Source organism: Condylura cristata, unplaced genomic scaffold, assembly GCF_000260355.1.
Source record: "Condylura cristata isolate star-nosed mole 26May11 unplaced genomic scaffold, ConCri1.0 scaffold00019, whole genome shotgun sequence".
Taxonomy (NCBI): Eukaryota; Metazoa; Chordata; class Mammalia; order Eulipotyphla; family Talpidae; genus Condylura; species Condylura cristata.
In genome coordinates this window covers 33620809-33645600 of record NW_004567120.1, presented here as the reverse complement: position 1 = coordinate 33645600, position 24792 = coordinate 33620809, and the positions used below count along the sequence as shown (strand labels likewise).

The following is a 24792-nucleotide window of genomic DNA, read 5'->3' as shown; positions in this document are numbered from 1 at the left end:
AGAATAAGATGCTTGTTGTTTTAGTTAAACAATTCAACAAATGGGTGTGTTTTTTGGTGATATCTGACCAAAACATTTTCTCTTGCCCCAGGAAGTATTATAAACCTGTTGATTTGGACCTACTTGAAGGGGAACAACAAATCAATAGCTTCTATCCAGAAAAAACACAGGATGTTAAAAAGGAGACATGTTGTTTCAGAACTGGGTTGAATGTATGTTAATACATATCAAAATTTTGTTAGAAAATGTGGCCCAGGGCCCTCCTCCCTGGTGGCACAACGGGTTAAAGCACCGCATTATGAAGCTGTCCACAGCCACTGCAGTGCGAGTTCGATCCCTGGCCAGGGAGCTGACCCATATGGCGCGGCAGACCTCTCATGGCCTGCTCGCTGTGCTTCTCAGCAGTGTAATTCATTGATCTGCCTGTTCTGCTCCCCACTCTGTCTCTGGTGAAGCCTCTCACCACCCCTGCACCTCTGGCCTGTACCCCAGTTCTGTATGCATAAATAAATAAATCTTTTAAAAAATAATAAAGGAAAAAAGAAAATTTGGCCCAATGAATCTTCCTGACTGGAGATGTAAAAGTATAACTATGTCTTAAATTTTACTCACTTTAATTTGGTTTTAATGCTGACTCTAACCCAAACTGTTTCTGAGGACAATAGAGCACAACACAGCGCTTTATTAAAACCACACAATCTTGGCCAGCTAACCCCTACTCCAGTCCCATGCTAATTCAGTCATCTTATCACTGAGGCCCTCCCCAAGCCTAGCCGGAGAGGTGGAGACCTTGCGGGCTTGGTATGAAGTAGGTAGAATCTTTGGCGGTGACCTTCAGCTTAGTTCCAAAAGCTAAAGAAAAGTCTGGGAGGATACTTGTCTTTTCATAGGGCCTTTGCTTACCAAATTTGCATTGTTGTTTATTCACTGGCTCTTATTTATTTTATTGAGATGATGTTGGCTTACAACATTATGACATAGGAGCACAGGTTCACACCTATTTGTCACCATAACACACCCACCCCCGAAGCACCCAGAACCCACCATCAGAGCCCACTGTCACCAGCTGCTTCATAGAGGAGGTGCCTGCCCACTGGCCAGAAACTGGCCTGCATCTGCATTGCAGCATTGACATTGCCACTTCCTTTACCTGGGAGACCTTATGACAACAGACATCTGTCTGGTGAGCCCCAGGCCAGTCATATCTAGGGAGCTGGACCCCACCACACAGAAGGGCGGACGGATTCAGGAAGGGGCAGCATTGGAAGAGTACAGTCACACATCATTTCTGTTTGACTTCTGGCAGACGATATACCTTCCTAATTAAGCTCTGCTTAAACAAATAGAGTAAAATCCCAGCTTTATACTTTCTTGGGGACTTGAATATTATTACAGAGATCAGACATGCCAATCTAAGGATTGGATAGGGCATTAGGGAAAAGAAGGAATTAAATTAAGGTGAGATGAAATTCAGCCGTTTGCAAAGCAGTGAGTGAAACCCTTATTAAGGACTTGTCTCATCCTAGACAATAACATACTCTTTTTCCTAGGCCTTGAAGTATGGACATTATATTAAGAGGCTTCTTTAAGGTGTCAAGCTGTTAACAGCTTTTATGAAGAGCCCCGCCTGTGAAGCAGGTCCGAACGCTATGGAATGTTAAAAAATATCCATCCAAGTAAATTTGAAGATCTAACTGGCTTTATTATAAACGATTCATGGATCAGACAGCAGCATCTCATATAGCAAGCAGAAAGGCACTCCGGAGAGTTGTACAAAATGGAAGGTTTTTATAGCCAAACAGAAGGTGGGCCAAGAAGCTTATTAGGAAAAGAAAAGGAAAGGATTGTTCCAGACTAGGTTTCCTTCTTTAGGGTCCATTTGGAGGTTTCCCCAGGCAGATTATCTTCCCAGGCAGATTATCTCACCAATGTAGGCCGGGAAGTTCCCACAATGAATTTAGTTTTTTAGTCTGGTTTGATAACGGGCCTTAGCACAAGTGATTCCATTTTGGGCCTGTTACCTTTTTTTTTTTTTTTAAGATTTATTTGTGCATATAGAACGGGGGTACAGGCCAGTGGTGCAGGGGCGCTGAAAGGATTCGCCAGAAACAGAGTGGGGAGCAGAACTGATGAAGTACATTGCTGAGGGGAGCAGCGGGCAGGTCAGGAGAGGTCTGCCATGCCTGGTCACCTCCAGGGCAAGAGGAGATCGAACTCATGCTGAAGTGGCCTTAGCTTCTCAGTGCTGTGCTTTAACCCTCAGTACCACCAGGGAGGGCCAGGCCTGTTATCTTTTTTTTTTTTTTATTAAAAAGTTTATTTTTACATCATTTTGCACATTTTTTTTTCATCTCAATTGTAATCCCCACGGGTTTCCCATCACCAAATCACCCCTGTGCCACCACCATGGTCCCGTGCATTTCCCTCCCTTCCCCCCCCCCCCCGTTTTTGATCCCATTCCCCACTCCACCCCCACAGAATGTCTCTGGTCTATGGTTGTTCATTATTTTTGTTATTTTCTCACCTGGTCCATTATACTCCTGCTATGAGTGAAACCATCCGGTATTTTTCTTTCTCTTTCTGGCTTATCTCACTAAGCATGATCTTTTCCAGCTCCATTCAAGTTGCTGCAAAAGACATGTTTTTCTCTTTTTTGGTTGTGGAGTAATATTCCATTGTATATATGTACCACATCTTTCTAATCCAGTCATCTACTTTTGGGCATTTGGGCTGCTTCCATGTTTTTCCAATTGTAAATAAAGCAGCAATAAACATGGGGGTACAAGTATCTTTTTCAATCAATGTTTTTGTGTCTTTTGGGTAGATACCTAGGAGTGGGATTGCTGGGTCATAGGGAAGCTCCATGTTTAGCAGTTTGAGGAATCTCCAAGTCCTGTTATCTTTTTAATAGGAACATTGCATCTTATAATTTGTCTGTTCTCCATGGTTAGGTCTCTAGCAATCTGAAGTCATTCAAAGCAATGATTTCTGAGAAATGTATGCAAACCAAGGAAATGCAGTATTTTACTAACAAAAAAATTGAACATCTTCTTTTGGGGAAATGCATGTTGGGAGAGTGTAAATACAGCCACTTTGAATTTTTTGAAGACACAATTGCTTGAGAATGTGCTCTCAATTGGGGATTATATTGATCTGGGATTAAAAAAATAATTTAAACTGATGATCAGTGGTTCAGTGGTTGGTGTACTTGTGGGGGACTTCTTTATTTTTCAGATTTTATATAGTATCCATTTTATTTTATTTGAAAATATTTATGTATCAGTGCTTGGCAGATAGCAGGTGTTCCGTTAATGTATGCTGCATGGATAATGATTGGATGAATTATAAAATATTTATTGGAGATCGTTTGAACAAGAGTTGACTTGTATTCATAGGAATTAAGATGTGAGCTATTTTATGATTTTTTAAAATTTCTGTTAAAGATTTATTTACTTATGCATACAAGTGAGGTACAGGCCAGAGGTATGTGGGGTGGTTTGAGAGGATTCACCAGAGACAGAGTGGGGAGCAGAATAGGCAGGAGCAGCAGGAAGACAGGGAGGCCTGCTGCACCATGGGGGTCAGCTCATACAGGTCAGCCCTGTCACTGACTTGGGACAGGACTCAGGCTGCGGTAAGGACTCAGCTGTATGATGATGCTGACACTTAACGCCTGAAACACCAGGGTGGCCTCTCTGAGCTGACTGTTGAAACAATGAAGGCTGGGGCTCCCTTAATATGGTATTACTCAGTTTTTCTTTTGCTTTTTTTAGTACCAGAGTACCAGCTTCAAGTTTTATAAAAATTTTTTAAAAAGTTGAATTTAAAAATTAAGAAAATTAAAAGTATGAGATAATTGATCCCATAAAGCCATGCAGAAGATCTCTACCTTCTCAGTGCTCATACCACTACTTAATCCTATCGCCCCCAATTATTTAATTGTTTATTAAGAGAAACTATTCCTTAACTCCTATATTCGTGTTTCATAATTCAGGAACACAGGTAAGTGACAAACTACCACAGAAATCAAGCCAAAGAAACCCTTTATGTTTCAAGATCACTTTGCACTGAGAGATCCCAGCCCTCCTCAACATCTTTCATGGAATCTTCATCTGTAGAAATGTGCATACACCTTCTTTCTTGAGTCAGTCACAGCAAACATACAGAAAGCTGGCACCCCCAGGGGTACAGTGTTGCCTCAGTGATCTGAAGTCACAGATGCTTGGCCAGAAGGCCTTGAATCTGAGGTTTTGACAGTGCTAGGAGTTGGGGTGCAGTGATGTCCTTCCATGCCCCAGGGAAATAGGGAGTGCTCAGATCTTATCACTTATGTTACCCAACTCTGGACTGCACTAGGCTTTCAGGATGTGAGATTTGTGTATCAGAACTCTAACTGTGATTCTCCAGAGAGATCAGGCAGTGACTCCATTTTCTTTTGGTGAGGTAAATGATGTCAGTCTTCTTCAGGTTTTCTCATCAAATTATTAAAACGAAGACTGTTTTACTAAGAGATGGGAGCATGCTACACTCAGGTTATGAACCTGGTCTTGGAGGCAGTTTTAGGCTGGGTGACTTTAGGCCAAAGGACACTGATGATAGCTGAAAACACCACCCTGATGTCTCTGATATCTGAGAAGTTTAATAAAGTGTATCCTTCCTGTATCCATGGGAGAGATTCAGTAAGACCCAGAAAGCAACCCATGTGGCTTCACTAACCTCACTTAAGTCAAAGAGATGTTGAGGAGCCTGGGAAGATAGGCCCAGATCTGTGGTGGGAGCTTTTCAGGAAAGGCACAGGAAACAAAGGTTTGGATGTAATGCAGATTGAGGTGCACAGATGTGGCTCTGAAAAGAGTCAAGGAGATGAGGTCTTTGCAAAGCAGCAAGGGAGATGCCCTCACAGAGGCAGAATTTCCTTTGCATGTGTAAATGTCTCTTTATTTCCTCCTATGAAATAAACTTTTTGCCAAAAAGACACTTTTTGGAGTGACAGATATTTGCTCCCCTCCACATTCCACCTGCCTTCACGTTTGTTCAGGACTGACGCAACACCACTGCCTCTGGTGCGTGCAGCTGTTGGTGAGGCAGTTGCCACTGCTGGTTCCTAGCACCCAACCTTAAATCGGAACAGGCTCCTAGGAAAACAGCAGCCATGGGCCTGCACAGATAACCTCCTCTACAAAGGCCTGCACTGTCGGCCGGGCCGGAGTTGTTGACTCCGGCACTTTCTGAGGATATTGTCCGAGCACTGTTATCTAGAGAGAGTTCACAAATAAGGAGTGCTTCGAGTGCCCGCGACAGTTGCTCATCCCTTATATGAAAGGACAGGGAATTGTTGGGTGTTGATTGGGATCTCGTGCCAAAGCGCTCTTCAATATAAAAGTGCATTATTTCTCAGAAGTTTGTTTGAAAATTATTGTCAGGGGCTCAGACTACATCTCCCCAAGGAAGCCAGCTCTGTGTGGTGATTGTGGGCTCTGGCTGCCTGCAGCAGCCTACTCACGAATGTGGCTGAACTAGAGAACTAACTCCCAGAGACCAAGTGGCAGGTGTGATGCTGTGTTTCTGGGAAAATGTGTTCCACATTCCAATTTGGAGCATTAGGTCATAAGTCCCCTTTTCTGAAGGGGAGGAGGGGTAGGATTTGGGGAAAACACGCCCCAGGTCTGGCACACAGATGCTCTAGCAGCTGAGGTGTCACCCACCCACCCCCCACCCTCAAAACTGGCAACCAGCATGACTTCTGCAAAGGCTCCAGTGACAGGAGCTCGGAGAAGGGGTGGGAGTGGCCACAGAGACCGGCTGACTGAGCCGCAGCTGGTTCTAGGCCTCCCACTTCCTGTCCTTGACAGGGCAAGCACTATTGAGAAGAGAGATTTCATGTTTCCCTTTCCTTCATGCCTACCCTTGTTCTGGTGAGTGTATCCAAAGCCAGTTGTTCTCTTGGTTTTTCTTTTTAATCCTGTGACTGTCCCCACCAAGGTGCCTATATCTTTCCCCATTCATTCTTTCCTCAACACTTAATACTCACCTCAAGAGAAATCTCTATTGAGGGGAAAGCAGCTTTCCCCTAAAGAAGCACTTGTAACGAAAAGTGGATATCACAAGGCGTGACCACTCGATGTCGGTGGCCACCCGGAAGTGGACTTGGCCACTTTGGAAGGAGGTGTGGTCAGTATGGGAATTACACTCATGGGGCTTCTGTGGAGCAGTACTTCCTGGCGGTGGACCTTATGAGATGAAAGTAATTGGGAAACCCAGGCTATGTAAAGTGACTATGAATATGCGGAGGCAAAAAATACAGATGGCAATTATCTCCACACTATGCCACTAGCTAGCGCCAGCACAGGGAGAGCCAGAATTGATAACTACATAATTTTTGAAATGACATTTGGAAAAAATCTACATAAACTTGTAATAATTACATTAGGTTGTGGTACCCTGGGCTTCCTTTTCTTTGATTCTGTACTAGCCAACACATCTGTAATCACAATTTGGCTTATCATGTATATTTCTGGGAGAGAGCTTTCTGCCCATAAACCCAGAATATCCAGTCTTATTACCGGTTCGGTGTTAAGCAACAATTAGTACCAAATTGGCATTTGGTCTTATACATTCACCTTTTGTGAACTTGGTTAGTGTGAGTCCATTCTCAAGAACCTTGAGAATTGAAGACCAGATTCTGGACCTTGGGAATTTAGCCAAATGCTTCCTCTGAGATCCCCTATTCACTTGGATCGGCCAGTGGGCTTTTCACTGGGCTTCTTTGGTCAGAGCCTTCCCTCAGATTCCAGATGGGCACAGTCACAGTAAAGTAGCTTTGCTTTCGCGAGGTTCTCCCAGCTGCTGAGCAATGACCGATCTGGGACTGGAGTCAGTCTTCTGACCTGCACACCAGTGCTCTTTTCAGTCCTTGATCTACTGCAGCTACATGCACACGTCAGCTCTTGTTCCCTAAGTAGCTGAAAGGAGGAGAAAGACAGAAGAGGGCACAGTTTGCACTTAAATTCACTCCATATCAACTAGAAACAGTCATTGTTTACACCAGGCATGGTACAAAGGCCACCCACTGTATTCTAGTAAGTGGAATACCAGGGACTAATTTCTGAGCTAAGAATGTTGTTTGCTGCTGACTTTGTGATTCCTTTTAGCAGTAGCTACGTGGAAGCATCCCAGGTGATGCTCACAGAGCCAGGAGCAGCGCCATCCAGTGAAATATGACTAAGCAGCTCAGACTTGCTTGCTCTGTTGCACTACATAATGACATTTCCTCCAAAGATTAGGGGCTCACAGAGGCAGCATGCTCAGTTTTGAAAATTATAGAATGCAATTCAAGATGGGCTAAGTTAATTTAAGGGTTTATCCAATAGAACAATAAGAACGAGAGAGAACTGGAGTGTTCCTAAAACATTTGGAATTTTTTAAAATGGGCCTGAGATGTAAAGCTGTGTCCACATGGTTCCCCTGAATCACTTGCTTTTCAGTTGATTCAATTTTAAAGCTGAGTGATGGAGCCTATTGTGATCACCCCAAACACTAAATTAACCTTAAATGGAAGTTGATTGAGTGGCACTGAAGCCTCATGGCCTTAGAGACGTCAGCCAGTGCTGGATTAATATAGAGAGTGGCTTCTTTCCTTAACAAGGATGCTGCTGGGGGCTGTGACTGGCTAGAACATGATGCTGATGAGCGGTTCAGTTTGGTCCCGCAAGCATGAGCTGGACCCCACCCAACCAGCACCTCACACATATGAACGATGGCTCACAAGGTGAAACCAATGACAAATAGCAGTAGCTCTGTGGGGCCCTTTTCTGCTCTGGCCAACATGGCCAGGTGCTTGCAGGGTCACAGAGGCCTCTCAGGTGAGGACAGCACAGAAGTTAGGCAAGATCTCTGCAAGTCACGTGAGGTTCAGGCTCAGTGTGCTCACTGCCACCTGAAAGGATGTTTTTCACTTACTGCTCAAGCCTATCACAGATAATTACAGTGGGCTATTGGGGAGAAGTCCGGTGTATAATAGTTAAAGCATACAGCTCCACTGGCAGTAAAAGGGGGTGAGTTACGAACCAACTAGATGAGCTTCTGGAGACCAGTGGGAGGGTGCCATGTTATGGAAGTTGGAATTTCCCTTGTGACATCAGCTGGTTTGGAAGGGGAAGGCAGGGCTGCTTCTCTGGGAGGAGCATCCACGGGAGATGCCAAAGTCGAGAGGCTTCTGAGACCCCCCCAAGGGCATGGAGTCCATAGTTTCTTCAAGTGGCTTGCCTTAGCTCTTACTGTATGCTGCTTTGAGGTGTGTTATCAGGGCTACCCGTTCATTTGAGCACTTGGCCTGTTGGCCAAGGTTGGCTCAATTACCCTTGCCCACTGGTCTGTTTATTGACATCATTGTAAACCAGGCCACTTTCTACTTTTTTTAAAGAATGACTGATTTATTTATGCATACAAGAACTGGGGTACAGGCCAGAGGTGCAGGGGCTGAGAGGATTCACCAGAGACAGTGGGTAGCAGAACTGGCGGATCTACTGAAACACTGCTGAGGGGAGCAGTGGGCGGTCAGGAGAGGTCTGCCGCGCCATGTGGGTCACCTCCAGGGCAGGGATCCAACTTGTGCTGCAGTGGCTGCATATAGCTTCATAGCACTATGTTGTTGTTTTTTTTTTCAAAGTTTGACATTTATTCACAGTGCATTTTTTTTATATAATAGTTTATTTTTACATCATTTTGTGCCTCTTTCCATCTCAGCTGTAATCCCCATGGGCTTCCCATCACCAAATCACCCTGTGCCATCACCATAGTCCCGTAGCACTATGTTTTAACCCATTGTGCCACCAGGGAGGACCTCCACTTTCTCATTTTAAAATAAGTCACTCCAATTCAGTTACACCCATGCCAACATATGTAACTGCAGAGACGATCTTGTAAGAGAGGTTTTCTCTTCACCACTAGTTGAATTAGTCATCTTAGAGGTTGTAATAAACTCGCTGCAGATGGTACAGTTGCTGCTTGTATTGACAGCACCAGGGATTTCTTTCTCTGTGCAAACCCACGGATTTCTTCCTCATTTTTTTATGTCTCATAGGAATGTAAAGTATGTATTTAGGATTCATATGCTCCTCAGAACACTTTCTTGGGTATTTTTATTGACTACATAATTTTCTTGCTCTGTGCCTTCATTACTCCAAATCAGCTCATGCGTCTAGAAAATGGGGGAAACACTTGTGCGCATATCACAGCCTTGCTGGGAGAATCCAGCATGGTGACCATGGCAAGCACAGAGCAGTGCTCAAGAAGCCAGGAAATGGAAGCTGTCAGGGAGGATGGAACCAAGGGGTAGAACACTTTCTTCTCATGCGTGCCCTTGCTTCTGTCAGTTTCGGGAAAATGTCTGAAAATAGCCTATATTTTGAAACTGAAAACTACTCCCAAAAGACTCTATTTGTAAAGTCATAAAATATGAACTTCTGTGCCATTTCTACTGGCAGTAGTTCAGAATTAGTACTTGGTATTTAGTGGTTGGAAAATAGGTTTTGCCTTCACTGTGGCTATCCAAAGTGGAAAAATGTGAGCAAGCATTAAAAAATTAAATGCCTTGTCTGATTTCAGCTGTTGATGTGGGCTTGGACCATAGACCGACTCTACATAAAACTCAAAGACATCTTTAATGATTTTAATCCCTGTATCTCCTGCATCCCTGAAACTGTAGCTGCAGTTGCAGCTGTGGTTGTACTTGAACCTGCCTCAGCACATTGCGAGAGTGGGATCTTGAAACCATCAGCCACTGTATAAAAACAGTTCTTTCTTGTCTGTGTCCTAGCAATGATACATGGAGGGAGTGAATCCTGCTACTTACTTGACCTTTACACATCCGACAAGAACTACCCAGCTAATTTCCGGACCAAGATAGATGTAAAGTTGAACTAATCTGGGATTCAATTTCCTACCATACTAATCAGGCTAGTGACACTTACAGAGAGGACTAGAAGTGAACACTGTTGTGGCTTTATGTTAGAAATGCAGACAGTATAAATGTGCAAAATTGCATTACCTTTAAAAACAAAGATTTATTTATTTATGCACACAAGAACTAGGGTGTAGGCCAGAGGTGCAGGGGGTGAAAGGATTCACCAGAGACAGAGTGGCCAGCAGAATAGGCAGACTGACTGAAATCCCCTGCTGAGGGGAGCAGCGGGCAGGCCAGGAAAGGTCTGCCGCGCCATGTGGGTCACCTCCCGGGTTGGGAATCAAGCTCATGCTATAGTGACTGCAGTTTGCTTCACAGTGCTGTGTTTTTACCTGTTGCACCACCAAGGAGGGCCCAAAAATTGTATTATCTTGTAAGAAGGTAATGCAAGTCAGTGCTTTGCAGACAGGAGAATCGTTTCTCCACCTTGTAGGTGTAAGTGATTGGGATTAATCCTAGGCAGATGTCCTGTAATGTAATCTACTTTTCTTTGTTCTCCTGACAATGTGGCCCTGTTGGGAGATTCTCCTTTGCTTTTTTCCAGGTAGGTGCCAGAGCCCTAAGTTTTTGTCCACATCATCATCTCTAAATCCATACCTCTTCTTTCCACCAAGGTGTAAAGGGCTTATAACTGCTGAAACTGTTGTGCTCTCTCCCAATAAGATTTCCATTTTATTGGAAATAAAATGGTTTCATTTATAGGAGGAACACAGGGAAATCTATCAGGAGCAAGAAAAAACTAGAGAGGACAAAACTCAAGAAAAAAAGAGATTGACAAGACTAGCCAGCAAACTATAAATCAGAGACAGCTAGCAAGGGAGGGGATTGAAACAGGAGAGGGAAGAGCACAAGAGACCATGGTGATGGCTCATGGATGTCTTGGTGGTGGGAATTCTATGGGGACGACACCTGAGAGGAGAATGAACAATGATGTAAAAAATATAGAAATCACAAAAGAAAGATCTCCATTTTTAGTAGGGGACCAATCCCAATTGCAGGGTGGAATTTTCAGTACTATTCAAGTGGGCTCTTGGAGGGTAGGGTGGGGCAGAGGGTGCTTGTGGTCACATCTGTTCTTTCAACTGCTGTGAAATCATAACCCTTAGGCATTGTCTCCTCCACTGAGGGTCCCTAGAGGCCCTTCCAGCTCCTTCCTGTATAGCTCCTAATGCTACAGAACAGGCTTGCAGTGAAGACAATGCCTCTGGGTACAATGTCTGTAGGACAATGTGTGTAGGGTTTTCTCAAAAGGGAACTGTGTAGCGTCCAGACAACTTCCCTGAAGCGGATGCAATGTTTCTTGTTGCTGCACATTTCATTTTTCTGATTGGCTCATTTTATTGGCGGCAGGGGCGGCTCCCTTTTCCCTTCTCGGTTTTTCAAGACTGGTAAATACTCAAATTGACATCAGAGAGATTGACAAGAGAAAAAGACCAATCTAATTAGGCATGTCCTCATATCTACAGACACATGAGGATTCTGAAGGTGGTTAGACAAAATGGAGGGGTTGGCGCCATCTGCGCTACGGAGGAGATAGGGATTTTAGACTTTGAAGAGAAAGAAGGCGATTTACAAAAAGATCACATGTCTGGGAAACATGACTCTCTTGGTCATGTGAAAAAGAAAGACAAAAAAAAAGATATGGCAGGGAGCAGTTTTAATGAACAAATTCAACTAGGTTGCTCCTTGTCTCACATGCCTCACTGTGTTGAAGTTATCTCTGCTGATGACCTCTTCTCTGGAACAAGTCTACCTACATTCTTTGGATAGGAGAGGGGAAGGTCATGAACCCTTGCTGGGGTTTTCTAACCTGGATTGATTTCAGAAATGAATCAATATTGTTCAAAGCCAGGCATCTTGGGGTGGTCTATTCTGTACCCCATCAGTTTGTTCTCAAATTCAAATACAGGTGTAAGTGAATAATTCCAGTATGCCACATATAGGCAATCAGTTAACCTTGATGAAGAAGAAAAAGGGGGCAGATTTTGATCACTACTTTGTACTTATGCCTTAATGTGCTGATGTTTACTTCTGCTTATTATTTTAGACTCTGCCTATCTCCCCTATCTCCACCATACTTACCCAACACATACACCCACGGGCACATATTCACACTCCCATTAGTAGTCACATGCTAAAATCGAGCATCTTGCAACCATTTTGGCATACATGTCCTTTGTACATTTCCAGTAATGAGTTCTAAGGGGGAGTCAATAACTCTGGATATTCTCCAAGATCTGTTACATCTGGTTCACCCAGGCTTTGGCAAAGTAGAACAGAACACCTGTCCATTTATTCCTGGAAAAATTTGAATTTAATATTGTAATATTCAGAAACATATTTGGATCCCAATGTTTCATTGAACTCTAGTGTACCAAAAGCATATTGTGTGTCTCTGGTTTATATGTGGTTAGGCTTTTCAGCCATTTTAAGTCTGAGTGCAAAAGATTCCTTGGTTAAATGAATGTAGAGTTGTGAATTGCAGAACTAGCAGGCTGTGGAGGGTCACGTTTGCATGTGCTATTTGTATTGCCCCTCCCAATTAAAAAAAAAAGACATTTCTACGTTCATTTTGGAGGCAGATTTTAATTCTTCAAGAACATGTACACAAAGAAGATAAAAATGTGTCTTGATATGGCGCCCAGAAGACTTGCTGATTAGCAATGGAACAAATGGCGGCCTGATAGGAAGGCCCTTCACTATCTTAGGCCCATGATTAGTCCTACATGAAAAAATACATTTTATTGCCCTCTGCACATTTGGGGGGGAAAGATGCAAACTTCTAGCATCCTGGAACGAGATGTTTTTAGAAGGGGCATTTCTGCCTTGAAGGTGGGTGTCTGCTTACCTCTGAATAAGTTTATTTACATTTTTGGCCTTCAGATTAAGAGAATGGCACTTGTGTTTGAGAATCCTTCTGGATTTTCAAATGTACAAAGACGAAACATGAAGTCTCAACACATTCAAATACACTGAATATTTTAAAACTAGCCATTGAGTTACATTTAAAGTAGTAACTGGCTGGTTCCTGCAGAGACCAGCAGCATATCAGAACAATATGCACTATTATGCAATATACAATATGCACTGGCAAAGTGAATTTTTGGACTTATTTCATGCTTCGTGGCTGAGAATTGAGCAGCAGCATGAAGGCAGGAGGGTATACGTGGAAGAGTCACTTCAGGCCGGAAAGAACCACAGACTCAGGCAGGCAAAGCTTCAATTCCATGAAGATGAGGTGAGAGGGGCCAGGTCAAGCCACAGGAGCCAGGAATGAGGCTGGGAGCAAAAGGCAGGCCTGGCATGGAGCTGGGACTCCAAGCAGTTGGCAGAGGAGGCGTCGCCCTGCTGCCTGTGGTCCTACTGAGTGCAGTGAGTTAACTGTATACAAGACCAGTGAAAGGCTCCACCCCCTCGGACAGTTCAGGGCATTCTGCAGGCCTCGGGTGAAGCCACAAAGCGAGCTTCCTGGGCTGGGCTGAGAGTGCTGTTATGTTCATGGCTGGAGAATGGGTCTGAGCGCGTTTGGGGCGTTTCCCGGTGGGCCCTGCCTTCTCAGCGAGCCTCTCATTTCCCATTACTGCGGTGCTCTGACGCACAGTGGCCCGCCACTTGTCACTGGGCGCCTCATCTGCTGCTTTCATTTCTCCCAAAGGTATACAGAGGTTTGGGTCTTGGCTTTCGCACTTTTTTTCCTCCTGAGAGCTGGAGGAAGTGGCCGTTCGCTTGCTTGGCTTGTTAAGTTGAATACTTGACAGTATCTCACACCTTCAATTTTCCTTTCTCATAGGTATTTGATCCTGATGACCTCTACTCAGGAGTCAATTTCTCCAAGGTTCTGAGCACTCTTTTAGCTGTCAACAAAGCGACAGAAGGTAAGCAGGGCTTGAGATTTATGAGTTGGGGGGCCACAGGTCTGAGTGCATATGTTTCTGATTACCCTGGGAACCCACTATGGCCAGGACTATTCTACTGGTGCACGTTTCTCCCTCCCCTGCATTAGCCCCCAAAGGGTTTCCTTTCTACATGCCTTAACTTTTCATGGTTTAAGATTTAAACATACTTACCACAGATATTATTCTAATGCCCTTAATTGAACGATAAGAACCAAGGGAGTATTTCATTCAAAGTAGCTCAGTATAACAAGACACAAAATAAAAAGGAAAAGGCCAGTTCCCTTTTTCATAGTTTACAAAATATAGTCACTACTTCCCTTTCCCCCAGACATATTTTTCTCATACTTTTGTGTATATTTTTGTCTATGTAAGGAAACCCCTCAGTACCCCTGAGCTGGAAATGTTACTTAAATCTCCTAGTGATTGAAAAGAGTAGCTTTTATCTAAATGTTCAATGCCCACCACATTGGAGGTACTAAGCCTGTCTACATCCTAGTACAAGCAAGAAAATGATGATAAGCTTAGAGTATGATTTCACTGCCGTGTGAGCGGTGTGTCGCACAGAGCTGGGTGGGGAAAACCGTAGGCAAAGTGCTTTCAGCCTTTCTCATGGGTCTAACCTGCCATAAGAGCCATTGGTGATGATCTCACCCAGTCTTGTTTTTTTTTCTTTCTTGTAAGATTTATTTCTTTACGCATACAAGAACTGGGGTGAAGGCCAGAGGGGCAGGGGGGTGAGAGGATTCACCAGAGACAGAGTGGGCAGCAGAACAGGCAGATCCATTGAAATACACTACTGAGGGGGGTGGTGGGTGAGCAGGAGAGGTCTGCTGCACCATGTGGGTCAGCTCCCTGGCTGGGGATCAAACACATTCTGCAGTGGCTGTGGACACATTCATAGTGCTGCACTTTAAGCTGTTGTGCCACCGGGGAGGGTCCTCACCCAATCTTTGAAACCACTCCGGGGTAAGTATTCTTCTTGGATCCATCTGACAGGGGAGGACATCAGGCCTACAGATGCCTAACTGGAAGCTTAGTGGCAGAGCTGGGACTCAGACCCACATCTGACAGACTCCTGAGCTCCAATGGCCAAACATGGGGCTGGGATAGCTGCTCAGGCGGTTGGGAGGCCACAGGCTCCCCAGCACTGCCAGCTGCTGTAGAGGCAGTTCACAGGATGGTCACTGGCCTTGAGAAAATGACCATTTATTTAGAAAGACTCAGCTTATCCTATAAAATGATTCAAGAACAAGAGCAAACAATATGATCCATTCTCAACTAGGATGGAGCATCTAGGAAGCTATCAAGTAATTATAGTTTTAGTCAAAAGAGCTGTATATAATAGCAATAAATGTAAAAATACTTCTCCATAGTTGTTCTTTTGCTATTTGGAAAAAATGCTTTTGAGCTATCGCCAGGCATATAGCAGAAAGCACAGCTAATTCAAGGGACTATATTTAACACACATGACAACTATCCAGCTCTGGGTAGGGAGGATCGTATAATTCTAACATTATGCCATACAAATTATACGTTCCCTTGCCAAGCTCTCCTAGCAAGTTTTACAGTCTCTTCCCTTGCCACAGATATTTATAAAATACATGGAGGTGAAAGTTAAAACCCACAGCATCAAGGAAATTACTTGGATACAGAGCTCGTCGCCTAGGGAATGTTTGGACTTTAGACTTTTGCAGTTTATATCTTTTAAAAATACATGGAGAGGAAAGGAAGCCTCATTTGAATTTGTCAGGAAGCCAGATCCTCTCTTTCTTATACTCTCGGCATACTGAAAACTTCCCGTTCGGTGCGGGTCTGATGAAATTTCACCAGGTTTTAAAGAAAAGGTTCTGGAACTTGAGTTCTTTAAAAAAAAAGTATTCAAGTTTTGAGATTGCAGACACACTCACTTGCTGCGGCATCTCATCGCTTCACCCTCCCACCCCTGGGTCCCAGGACATTTTATTCTCTAGGCAATACATATTGTTACGTGTGAGTAAGAAAAGAACCACTCAGTTGTGTCCTAAAAAACAAACAGAGAAATTTGAAATATTTCAAAGTAATAAGAGCCACAAACAGCTGTTTGGTACCCAATATAGTTCTGCCTTGGCTAACAGGGCGTACTGTTGCAACTGGTTCAGGAGGGAAGAGTTGTAGGGACATGGGTTGAGAGAAAATGTGGTTCTGTCGCTGTTTTTCATTCTACTGGACAGCAATGGCCAGTGAGTTGGCCAGCAGTGAGGGGGGTGGGAGCGGTGAGCTCTACTTGACAGGTCCGTCATGGTAACAGGTCAAATCGGAGACACCGTGCCGCGGATCAAGCCCCAGGAAGAGCTGTGTTCCCCTGTAGATATTTTTCTGACACAAGTGGTTGGCTCCCTTTACTGTGCCTTTTCCTCTTTTCACAGATCAGCTCTCAGAGAGACCATGTGGACGCTCTTCTTCTCTTAGCACTGCTAATAGTTCGCAGACAAACCCACAGGGAGCCGTTTCTAGCTCAGTTCCCAAGCTGCAGAGGCAGTCAAAGGCAGTGGTAAGTATAAAACCCAACTCCCCCGGCCTGCTTTAAAATCCTAAGGTGGGATTGAGATCTGGGTTGCATCGCCATATGTGAGGAGGTCCTTCTATTTGGGGGCATCACCGGGATAACTCATTTTAAAACTACTGGCGATTCTGGCGGGCCCCTTGGGACAAACCCCAAGCAAGTAGCACACAGTTACTCTCGGGTGGAATCCCTGAAGTTGGGTCCCTGGCTGTCAGTGTGGCGCAATGGCAGTCACCACAACTACTTCCAGCTGCTGTTGGCTGTCGTCTTCTCTACCTCTGCTTTAGTAGAGGTGAAAATATGGCCTGGTACACAGTTGGTAATCAAGTTGCCTCAGTTGCTGTCACTGTGCCTGCCATCTTAAGTTTTTCCTTTTTATTCCCCTTGAGCCTGTGATGAGCCCCTGTGCTGGGAGTGTCCACTTACCGTTGCATTTGGACCTAAGTAGAGCCTTTATCTGGGAGGAAGTGCTGCATCTTCTGCTCTTTGAAGACCCCTATTTCTTATCAAAAGCCACCCGCTTGCCTCAAGCCACCTTGAGGCAAGTAATATATACTTCCAAAGCACTTAACTTATTTCCAAAACACTTAGTTAGCCTTTTGAGATCCCAGGTCCCTTTGAGAAGCTGATGAGTGGAGTGATTCCACAACCCGTGGATCCTCTCCAATGGGATATACACTTCCCTGTGCGTGAACCTATAGGGCCTGCATTTTGCGGAATGATCGTTGTATTCTTCACCTTCTCAAAGGGCCTGTGACAGATTCAGAAGAGTCGACATAGGTATCTGGGGATATTCGATCTTTGCCTATGACTAAATCTTAGCCAGATTAAAATATTTTTAGTAATTGGGAGGTGGGAAGCAGTTTTTACGAGAGCAGGATAGTACCTAATCTTGATCATTAATTATGTCAGATTATGTTGTGTATTGTGTAGAGACTGGGTGGAATAGTTTATCACTATTTTACTTCCTGGCTCACACAATTTAGTTATTTTTAGGTGTTGAGGTGAGAGGGGTTACAAAGGTTATGATCCCCTCTAAAACATATACTGTCACAAGTCCCCTTACCCCCAGACCCATTCAGACCAAGCCTACTCTTAACTTAGGAAGTTACTGCTGAAATGAAACTGGAGTTTTATCCTCGGTCACCCTGCTTTAGTTGCTAAATTCATATAATGTCTGCCCTGCCTCGTTCATAAGAATGCTTCATGTCGTGTGGCTTTTCTTTCTCTAGGAGATGACGGAAAATGGGAGTCACCAGTTGGTAGTAAAGGCAAGATTCAACTTTAAGCAGAATAATGAAGATGAACTGTCAGTCTGTAAAGGGGACATCATTTATGTCACTAGAGTGGAAGAAGGAGGCTGGTGGGAAGGCACATTAAATGGGAGAACAGGCTGGTTCCCTAGTAATTATGTCCGAGAAATTAAATCCAGTGGTAAGTCAATCTTTTCAGTCTTTTTGAGTGTGTCTCTTGTGTTTTCTTGGTATTCTTACTGAAGATCTTATTATTTTAACCGGTTAACAGAAACTGTTTATACTTGTATGTGTATGTCAAAAATAAGACTAGAACAGAACTGGGAAAAGTCTGTGATTAGATATTTTGAAATGAAGTTGTATTTAGATTACATCAAGACAGCCAAAAACTAAAAAAGCAAAGGAATTCAAAGCTCAGACAACTGTTCCACCTTCACCATGCCCCCTTCTGCCTGTTAAATCTAGCCCATGTGATAGAGTACAAACTACTTCCTGCTACTCTAAGAATCCCTGTGCAAAATACAATAATAAGAGAGGCTATGTGCTAACTTCCTTTTTTTAGCTCTAACTCTTTAAGCAGCCTAAGACTAAATGTCTCAGAGATGTGTACGTGAAATAACAATCATAGCAGTCTGGCCGCTCCAATTCTAAATAAGATTGCCCTGAACTCATTGTATACTACAAATTGCTTGTCCTTTTCCCTAATAATATCCAGAGAATGAAATCTAATCATGCTTCAATACACTTTTAAGAGCTTTCTTAGGTAACTTACTTGTCTTTTCTTATTAAAATAAAGTAGGCCCTGCTTATATTACCAAAAGAAGAAGAAACCTTTTTTCAAATGAGAGTTTAGTGACTTACCATTCCTTTACAAAACCTTCTCCACACCCTGGACGATCCCACATGCTTCCTTTGCTCACCACCATGTTTACCTCGCTCTAGCCCCCCACCCCATCTTCTACCGGCTGCTAACCACCATATTTTTCACGTTGTCTAAGGGTTATTTTTGTTGTGTTTTACAGTTTGTTTCCTTTGGTTATTTATAGTCCACAAATGAGAAACCATCCTGTGTCTGTCTTTCACTTTCTGACTTACTTCACTTAGCCCCGCCTCCCCGAGCTCCATCTATATAGTTGCTAACGGCACAATTTCATTTTTTTTGAATAGCTGAGTAGTATCCATTGAGCATATAGTATTTCCTTTTTTAAAAAATTTTTACAAGATTTATTTATTTATTCATACAGAACTGGGGTACAAGCCAGAGGTGCAGGGGCGGTGGGAGGCTTCACCAGAGACAGAGCGGGGAGCAGAACAGGCAGATCGATGAAGTACACTGCTGAGGGGGGCAGCGGGCCTGTCAGTAGAATTCTGCTGTGCCATGTGGGTCACCTCCGGGGCTGAGAATCAAACTTGCACTGAAGAGGCTGCGGCTAGCTTGCAGTGCTGCGTCCTAACCCACTGTACCACCAGGGAGGGCCCACATACAGAATTTCTTTATCCATTCATCTGTATGCCTTTAGAGAGTCCTTAGCTGCTATGAATCACGGTGCTATGAATGTAGGAATGTATACATCTTATAATATTAGTGTTTTTATATTCTTCAGGTAAATACCCAGAAGAAAAATACTGGATCATATGATCTTTTCAGTTTCAGTTTCAGAAAAACTGTTGATAATATAAAAATGTCACATTACAGATAAAATGGTATTCATTTATTTACATTATAATCAAAAAAGTTTTTTAAACTGCCCAAGAGCTGTTTCGAGTGGTTCGTTCCTCAGTGCATTCTTTCTTCTGTAGAAATCTTAGTTGCTGTTTAATGCATCTGATTTAATACTATTAATAAAATTATAGGCCTCCATATATAAAACATGACAGAAATAGTGAAGATGATAGAGATTCCTCTCGCCTTTGCCTCCTCCACTGGATAACCACTATTAGGAGTTCTTCACGAAAACATTTAAGATAAACTGTAGTTTGCACACTTTTCTGTGTTGTGTATTGGGCTGGGGGACATCTCCAATAGAGTAAGTGTTTCCTGGTAATTTAGAATGATGTAGGCATGCTTTTCATTCTGGAAGCCTAGAAGTTGCGATTAAGCCCTGAAGCATTTTTACAAGCCTCGCCTGGAATTTCCTTTATTTTAACGATTTTCACAGCTGATTTTTACCTCTTCCTAATTCTTTCAGTCATTACAATCTGATTGTGAAACTCTCTAAATAGGTTTCCAGATTTACTCCAACATTGTTCCCTGATTGAATGTCTTCAGCTGCAAAACGGAAAGGATCAGGACCCACTGGCTTACCCTGGAATCACAAGCATTTCTGAAGGGACAGGGAAGTGGACAGGGAACAAGTCTTAGGATAGTGTCCTTCACTGAAATGCCTTGTAACCCAGCCTGGCTACTCCCTGGCGAGTTTGTCCCAGGCTGTTTGACCTGGTCTCCTGGCCCCTTCTTTCCAGCTTCTCCTATCCAGTCATGATTTGCTTCCTGAAATTTCCATCAAGGGGGCTGCTCATGGGGTGGGGGTGGGGAGTCCCAGTAAGCGCTACCGCAGAGCCTAGGCATATAGTCAGCCAGGCCATCTAGGTTTGTGCCATCACACTCTATGACACTCTCACAATGACGAAACTCCCCAAACATGCGTTCCTCAGAACGGGTCCTCATTGTTCAGTGATGCATGGTTGCACTATCTTTGCTTTAGAACTCAGTTAAGCACTCAAATAGCAAACTCAGCTCTGATCTGAGCATAGTGGTAACACTTTAAAAGCATTTCGCTCAGTGGTCAAGGAGAGGAAGCCGGCTGGTCAGGAAGAGCCTGGGGCAAGAAGGGGCTGGAATGGCATGTCTGCCAGCCCACCGCAGAAGCCGACCCAGCGCTGTCCTGCTCTGTCCTTGTCGTTCCTGTAATTGACCTTGAACTCAGTCACCAGAGTGATTTTTCAAAATGTAATTTTGAGTAATACCTCCCGATCTCAATGAGAAGTAAAGGCCAAGTTTGTCCCACTACCCTACAAGCCTCTCCAGGACTTAGTCTCTTGGTGTGGCCTGGACTTACAGCTCACACCTGCCCGTTTTTGTTTTGTTTTATTTTAATATTTTAAATATCTATGCATACAGAACTGGGGTACAGGCCAGAGGCTCAGGGGCAGTGAGAGGCTTCACCGGAGACAGAGTGGGGAGCAGAACAGGCAGATCAATGAAGTACACTGAGGGGGAGCAGTGGGCAAGACAGGAGAGGTCTGCTGTGCCATGTGGGTCCCCTCCGGGCTAGGAACTGAACTCACACTGAAGTGACCACAGCTTGGCTTAGCTTAGCAGTGCAGTGCCAACCGGCTGTACCACCAAGGAGGACACTGCCTGCTAGTTTTATTTTGTTTTTTGCCTGCTAGTTTTAATCTAGGTGGGGGGTGTCTCAGTTGGTTTTATCTGGCTTTGCCTTTCACAGGTATCTGTACCACTTTCTTTGTAAACAGTGGTTGCTTTTCAATGGATTACTTTCACCCCCTATCACAAATGCCCCCACCTTGGGATCATTACAATATGTAATCATCCCAATGCGTAATCAGGGTCATTACAATATCAGTAAAGATGACAGTGTCGGTTAAAATAACCCTTCCTCACCCTTGAACTCTGCCCTGGAGGACCTTACAGGCTCGAGTCAGGACAGCCAAGGTGCACACACAACCAAGGGACAGGACAGGGAAAAGTAATACGGACAAAGCTGTAGTCATGGTGCTTTGGAGGAGTGAAGAGAAAATTCTATGACTTTAGCCTAGGGCGGGGTAGGGGCACTTGGACTGGGTCTTAAAGGAAGAAATGCTTCTAACTGGTAGAAAGGTTCAGGGGAGTTTATGGAAGGAGGAGAGCATGGTGTGGATGATTGGATGGTTTGGGTTGAGACTCAGGTGAGTGGGAGAGAGTAGGGCCTTGAGCTGGGGCTACATTCAGGAGAGTGTCAATGGAAACGTCTTAAGCAGGGGAGAGTGCGTGGTTTAGAAAGGTCTTTGTAGTGGTTGTGTGGGAGCTGGATTGCAGGGAAGTGGTGGCGATAGCCATGGGGATGTGGGGAAACTAGCAGACTGTCCAGATTGAAGAGAATCCACGTGGTGTGTGCGGGGCGGGGTACTTGGTGATCATGGAGGGGAAGAGAAAGTGGATGGAGAAGGGCATAATGTGAACACAGAGCCCAGAAAATGTGCTGATGATTAGTTATGAAAGAATGGGGGGTAACTTGAAGTCTAGGGGTCCAGCTTGACGGCGAGCTCCTGAGGGCAGATGGTCTCATCACCTAACCAGCCAGCAAAGGTCGCTCTGCCATGAGCAAGATATGAGGCTCTGTCCTGGGCGCTGGCAAGGAAGAGAGGCATCACTTCTGTCCTGTTGATGCTCACAGTCTAGTGAGGCGGAGATGCCACTGAAATATGATATGTAAGTTTAGAGGTCACGCTAAATACAGGGTGCTATGAGTGTGTGGGTACAAGCAGGGCACCGAACGTCTCCTGGCAGGGAGGTCAAGGGGCTTCGTCATGGTTGCTTACCTTTCTGTGACCATAGTGCTAAAGAGGTACTTTAGACATAGGGAACGTTTGATAAGTAGCGTTTAACTTTGTTGATCGAGAAGATAGCAGGAAGCTTTCTGTGTGTGCTTGGGGCAGAGGGTGATTGGTACTGAAGTAGATGAGTTGTTTTGGACATGCTGAGTGGAGAGGTCAGCAAGTTATAGTTCTGAAGATTGCTAGGGCGGAGTGGGAGAGATGAGGTGAAGGTAAAACCCACAACTGACGGTATGAGGTGGTGTGGTGGAGCAGAGAGCGCAGGGCAGACCATCAGTGGACAGAGAACGTGCTGCAAACTGAGAGGTCAGGAGAGGCTCTGAGGAGCAGGTGGAACTGAACTGAACCCTCAAAGATACCTAAGCTGTGGCTGGGCCCAAAAGATAGGGGAGGTCATCTAAGCCGTTGTGATTGATCAGGAAGAACAAAAGTAGAAGGATCTGTGACAGAGCTGAGCAAAATGAGCTCAGGGGACAGTTGGGAAAGTAGCTGTTAGCCTTTGTTAACTTGAATTCTTGCCTGCCTTAACTCCTGCTGCTTCTACAGAGTAGTGAGTAGGCCAGAACTTATCTAGAATGCTGCCTAGGGGCGTTACTGATTCCACTGAAACAGCTGCACTGTTTTCTGTTTGGTCTAGAAAGTATTTGTGGATTTTTTTCAATGCCCTTCCACGAAGTCTGTATTGTTGTGCAAGCCTAGGAAAGAAGGTTTACTTTCAAGGAATTAAAAAACAAAAGGTTTACAAACGAAATGGATATGCCTTAGAAATGACACCTTCCTTTGAGAGTTTTAAACCCCCACCATCATGAAACCTCTGATCTCCAGCTACCAACGCGAGTGCACGTGTAACACTGAGGTCACACACAGTTAATCCTGACAAATCCGTGCACAGTGGCCTGGGGTTGCTACTGTACACCCTTTGATAACATCTTCAAGCCAAGCAAAGCGGTCAACCGAGCAAGGCGGTCAGCCGCGCACCACCTTCTTCCCTCTGTGCTCTGCTAGTTTGCCCTTCCGGGTGGCATTTTACATTCCAAATTCCGCTGTAGATTTTGTCTCGAGATAATTATGGATGAAGCCCTGGGGAACGCTTCTTCCCTCTCCTGGGATGAGACAGATGTCAGACGACAGGTAAACCACCGATCTGAAACAATAGAAAGTTAAGAAATAGAATGTTTGATTATAAAACACACGTATGTGCACACACGTTTCCTTTCAGCATGAAGCTGCGGGACAGTAGGCTTCTGTGACCTAGATGGTAAAATCTTCTCCTCACAGACTGGGCATTGCTGACATTGTGAAGTCAGTATTACCAGTCCTGCTTGCTGACCTCTGGGTTTCTTGCTATATGAAAAAAACATACCCTATTTGGGTGGGTGGGTGGGGGGGGGCTTATTTATTTTCTTTTAAAGAAATCTCACTTCATGAAAGACACACATGTGAATAACTTAGTCATTATATAAGGTACAGAAGATACAGCCATTGCTCCTTATTTCACTTAAGTCAGATATATTACAAATAAGAAAATTTGTCACTTATACAATTTCCAGTCCTTTTCCCAAAAGTCAATGGTAACCATGTATGTGGCATATTCCAGGTATTTGAATCTGTTTTCTTTTTAAATCAACTTTTGGTTTATGACCGTGAGTCTCAGTTCCCAGGGTTAGTAATATCCATAAATGATGATGAAAGATAAATGTTAAAGAAATAAGGGACATTGTTAAATTTCAGAGATAAAATCAGTGCTAATCTGTAATTTAAGATGTCATTTATACATTGAAATGATTTCTACCAATACATCAGTATTGGTATCGCTTTTAATTTTCATCTTTGTTACCAAAAAAATGTTAGGGATTTGCTTTAAATTTTCCCTGACAAAACTTGAAGCAGGTGAGATCAGAGCAGGTGTTTTAAGAAAATCCTGTTTTTTTGCAACGGATTCAGCTAAGAGATCATTAAATCCTTCTTCTAAAACTCATTACTGGGTAAATATAGATAGCAAATTATTAGATAGGGATTAGGTAGATGGCTAATTAGATTTGTATTAGGACAGATTAAGAAATGACTCTTCCTACTCGTTATAAACCAAAACTAGGATTGGCCTTTATATTTAGATTTCCTGTTTTAATCCTTTGGGTGTATCAAGAGATTATAGATGTTTCTTGTCCAGGGAAACTGGTTCCCACTGGATTTTTTGGTCTTGTCACCACCAGCAGACCAAAGGAATCTATTTATCAGCAACGGGCGGGTGGGGAGTCAAGAGTTAATTGCAAAGGATTCTTTCCACCAGGATCTGGAATGTTTCTTATGCTTTTATGTGGGTGACACTACCGTGGAGTTACATTGTGTCAGAGAACCCAGCTGAGCTCTCTGCTACCCTGACAGTTATTTTTCCCACTGAATGAGTTGAGTTGACCAACTTTTTCATTGCCTAGAAACGCTACCTAAACAGCTCACATCTTCATGTTACTGAGGTCAGGTCACTTTGAACCACCCCCAGAAACAGAACTTTTCCATATTTATTCTTTGTCTCAGTGTTGCTGAATGTGGATTTCAGAGTGTGCATGGTGGAGTCAGCAG

At 43.9% G+C, this 24792-nt stretch overlaps 1 protein-coding gene across 1 annotated transcript in view; it reads left to right on the top strand.

Moving 5' to 3' along the window:
- Window positions 1-24792, top strand: part of ARHGEF6 (Rac/Cdc42 guanine nucleotide exchange factor (GEF) 6) — a 98443-nt gene that overhangs the window by 15854 nt on the left and 57797 nt on the right. The window contains exons 3-5 of the mRNA XM_004685843.2: window positions 13755-13839; window positions 16266-16390; window positions 17635-17836. Coding sequence (XP_004685900.1) covers window positions 13755-13839; window positions 16266-16390; window positions 17635-17836 — 412 coding nt within the window. The remainder of the gene's footprint in view (window positions 1-13754; window positions 13840-16265; window positions 16391-17634; window positions 17837-24792) is intronic.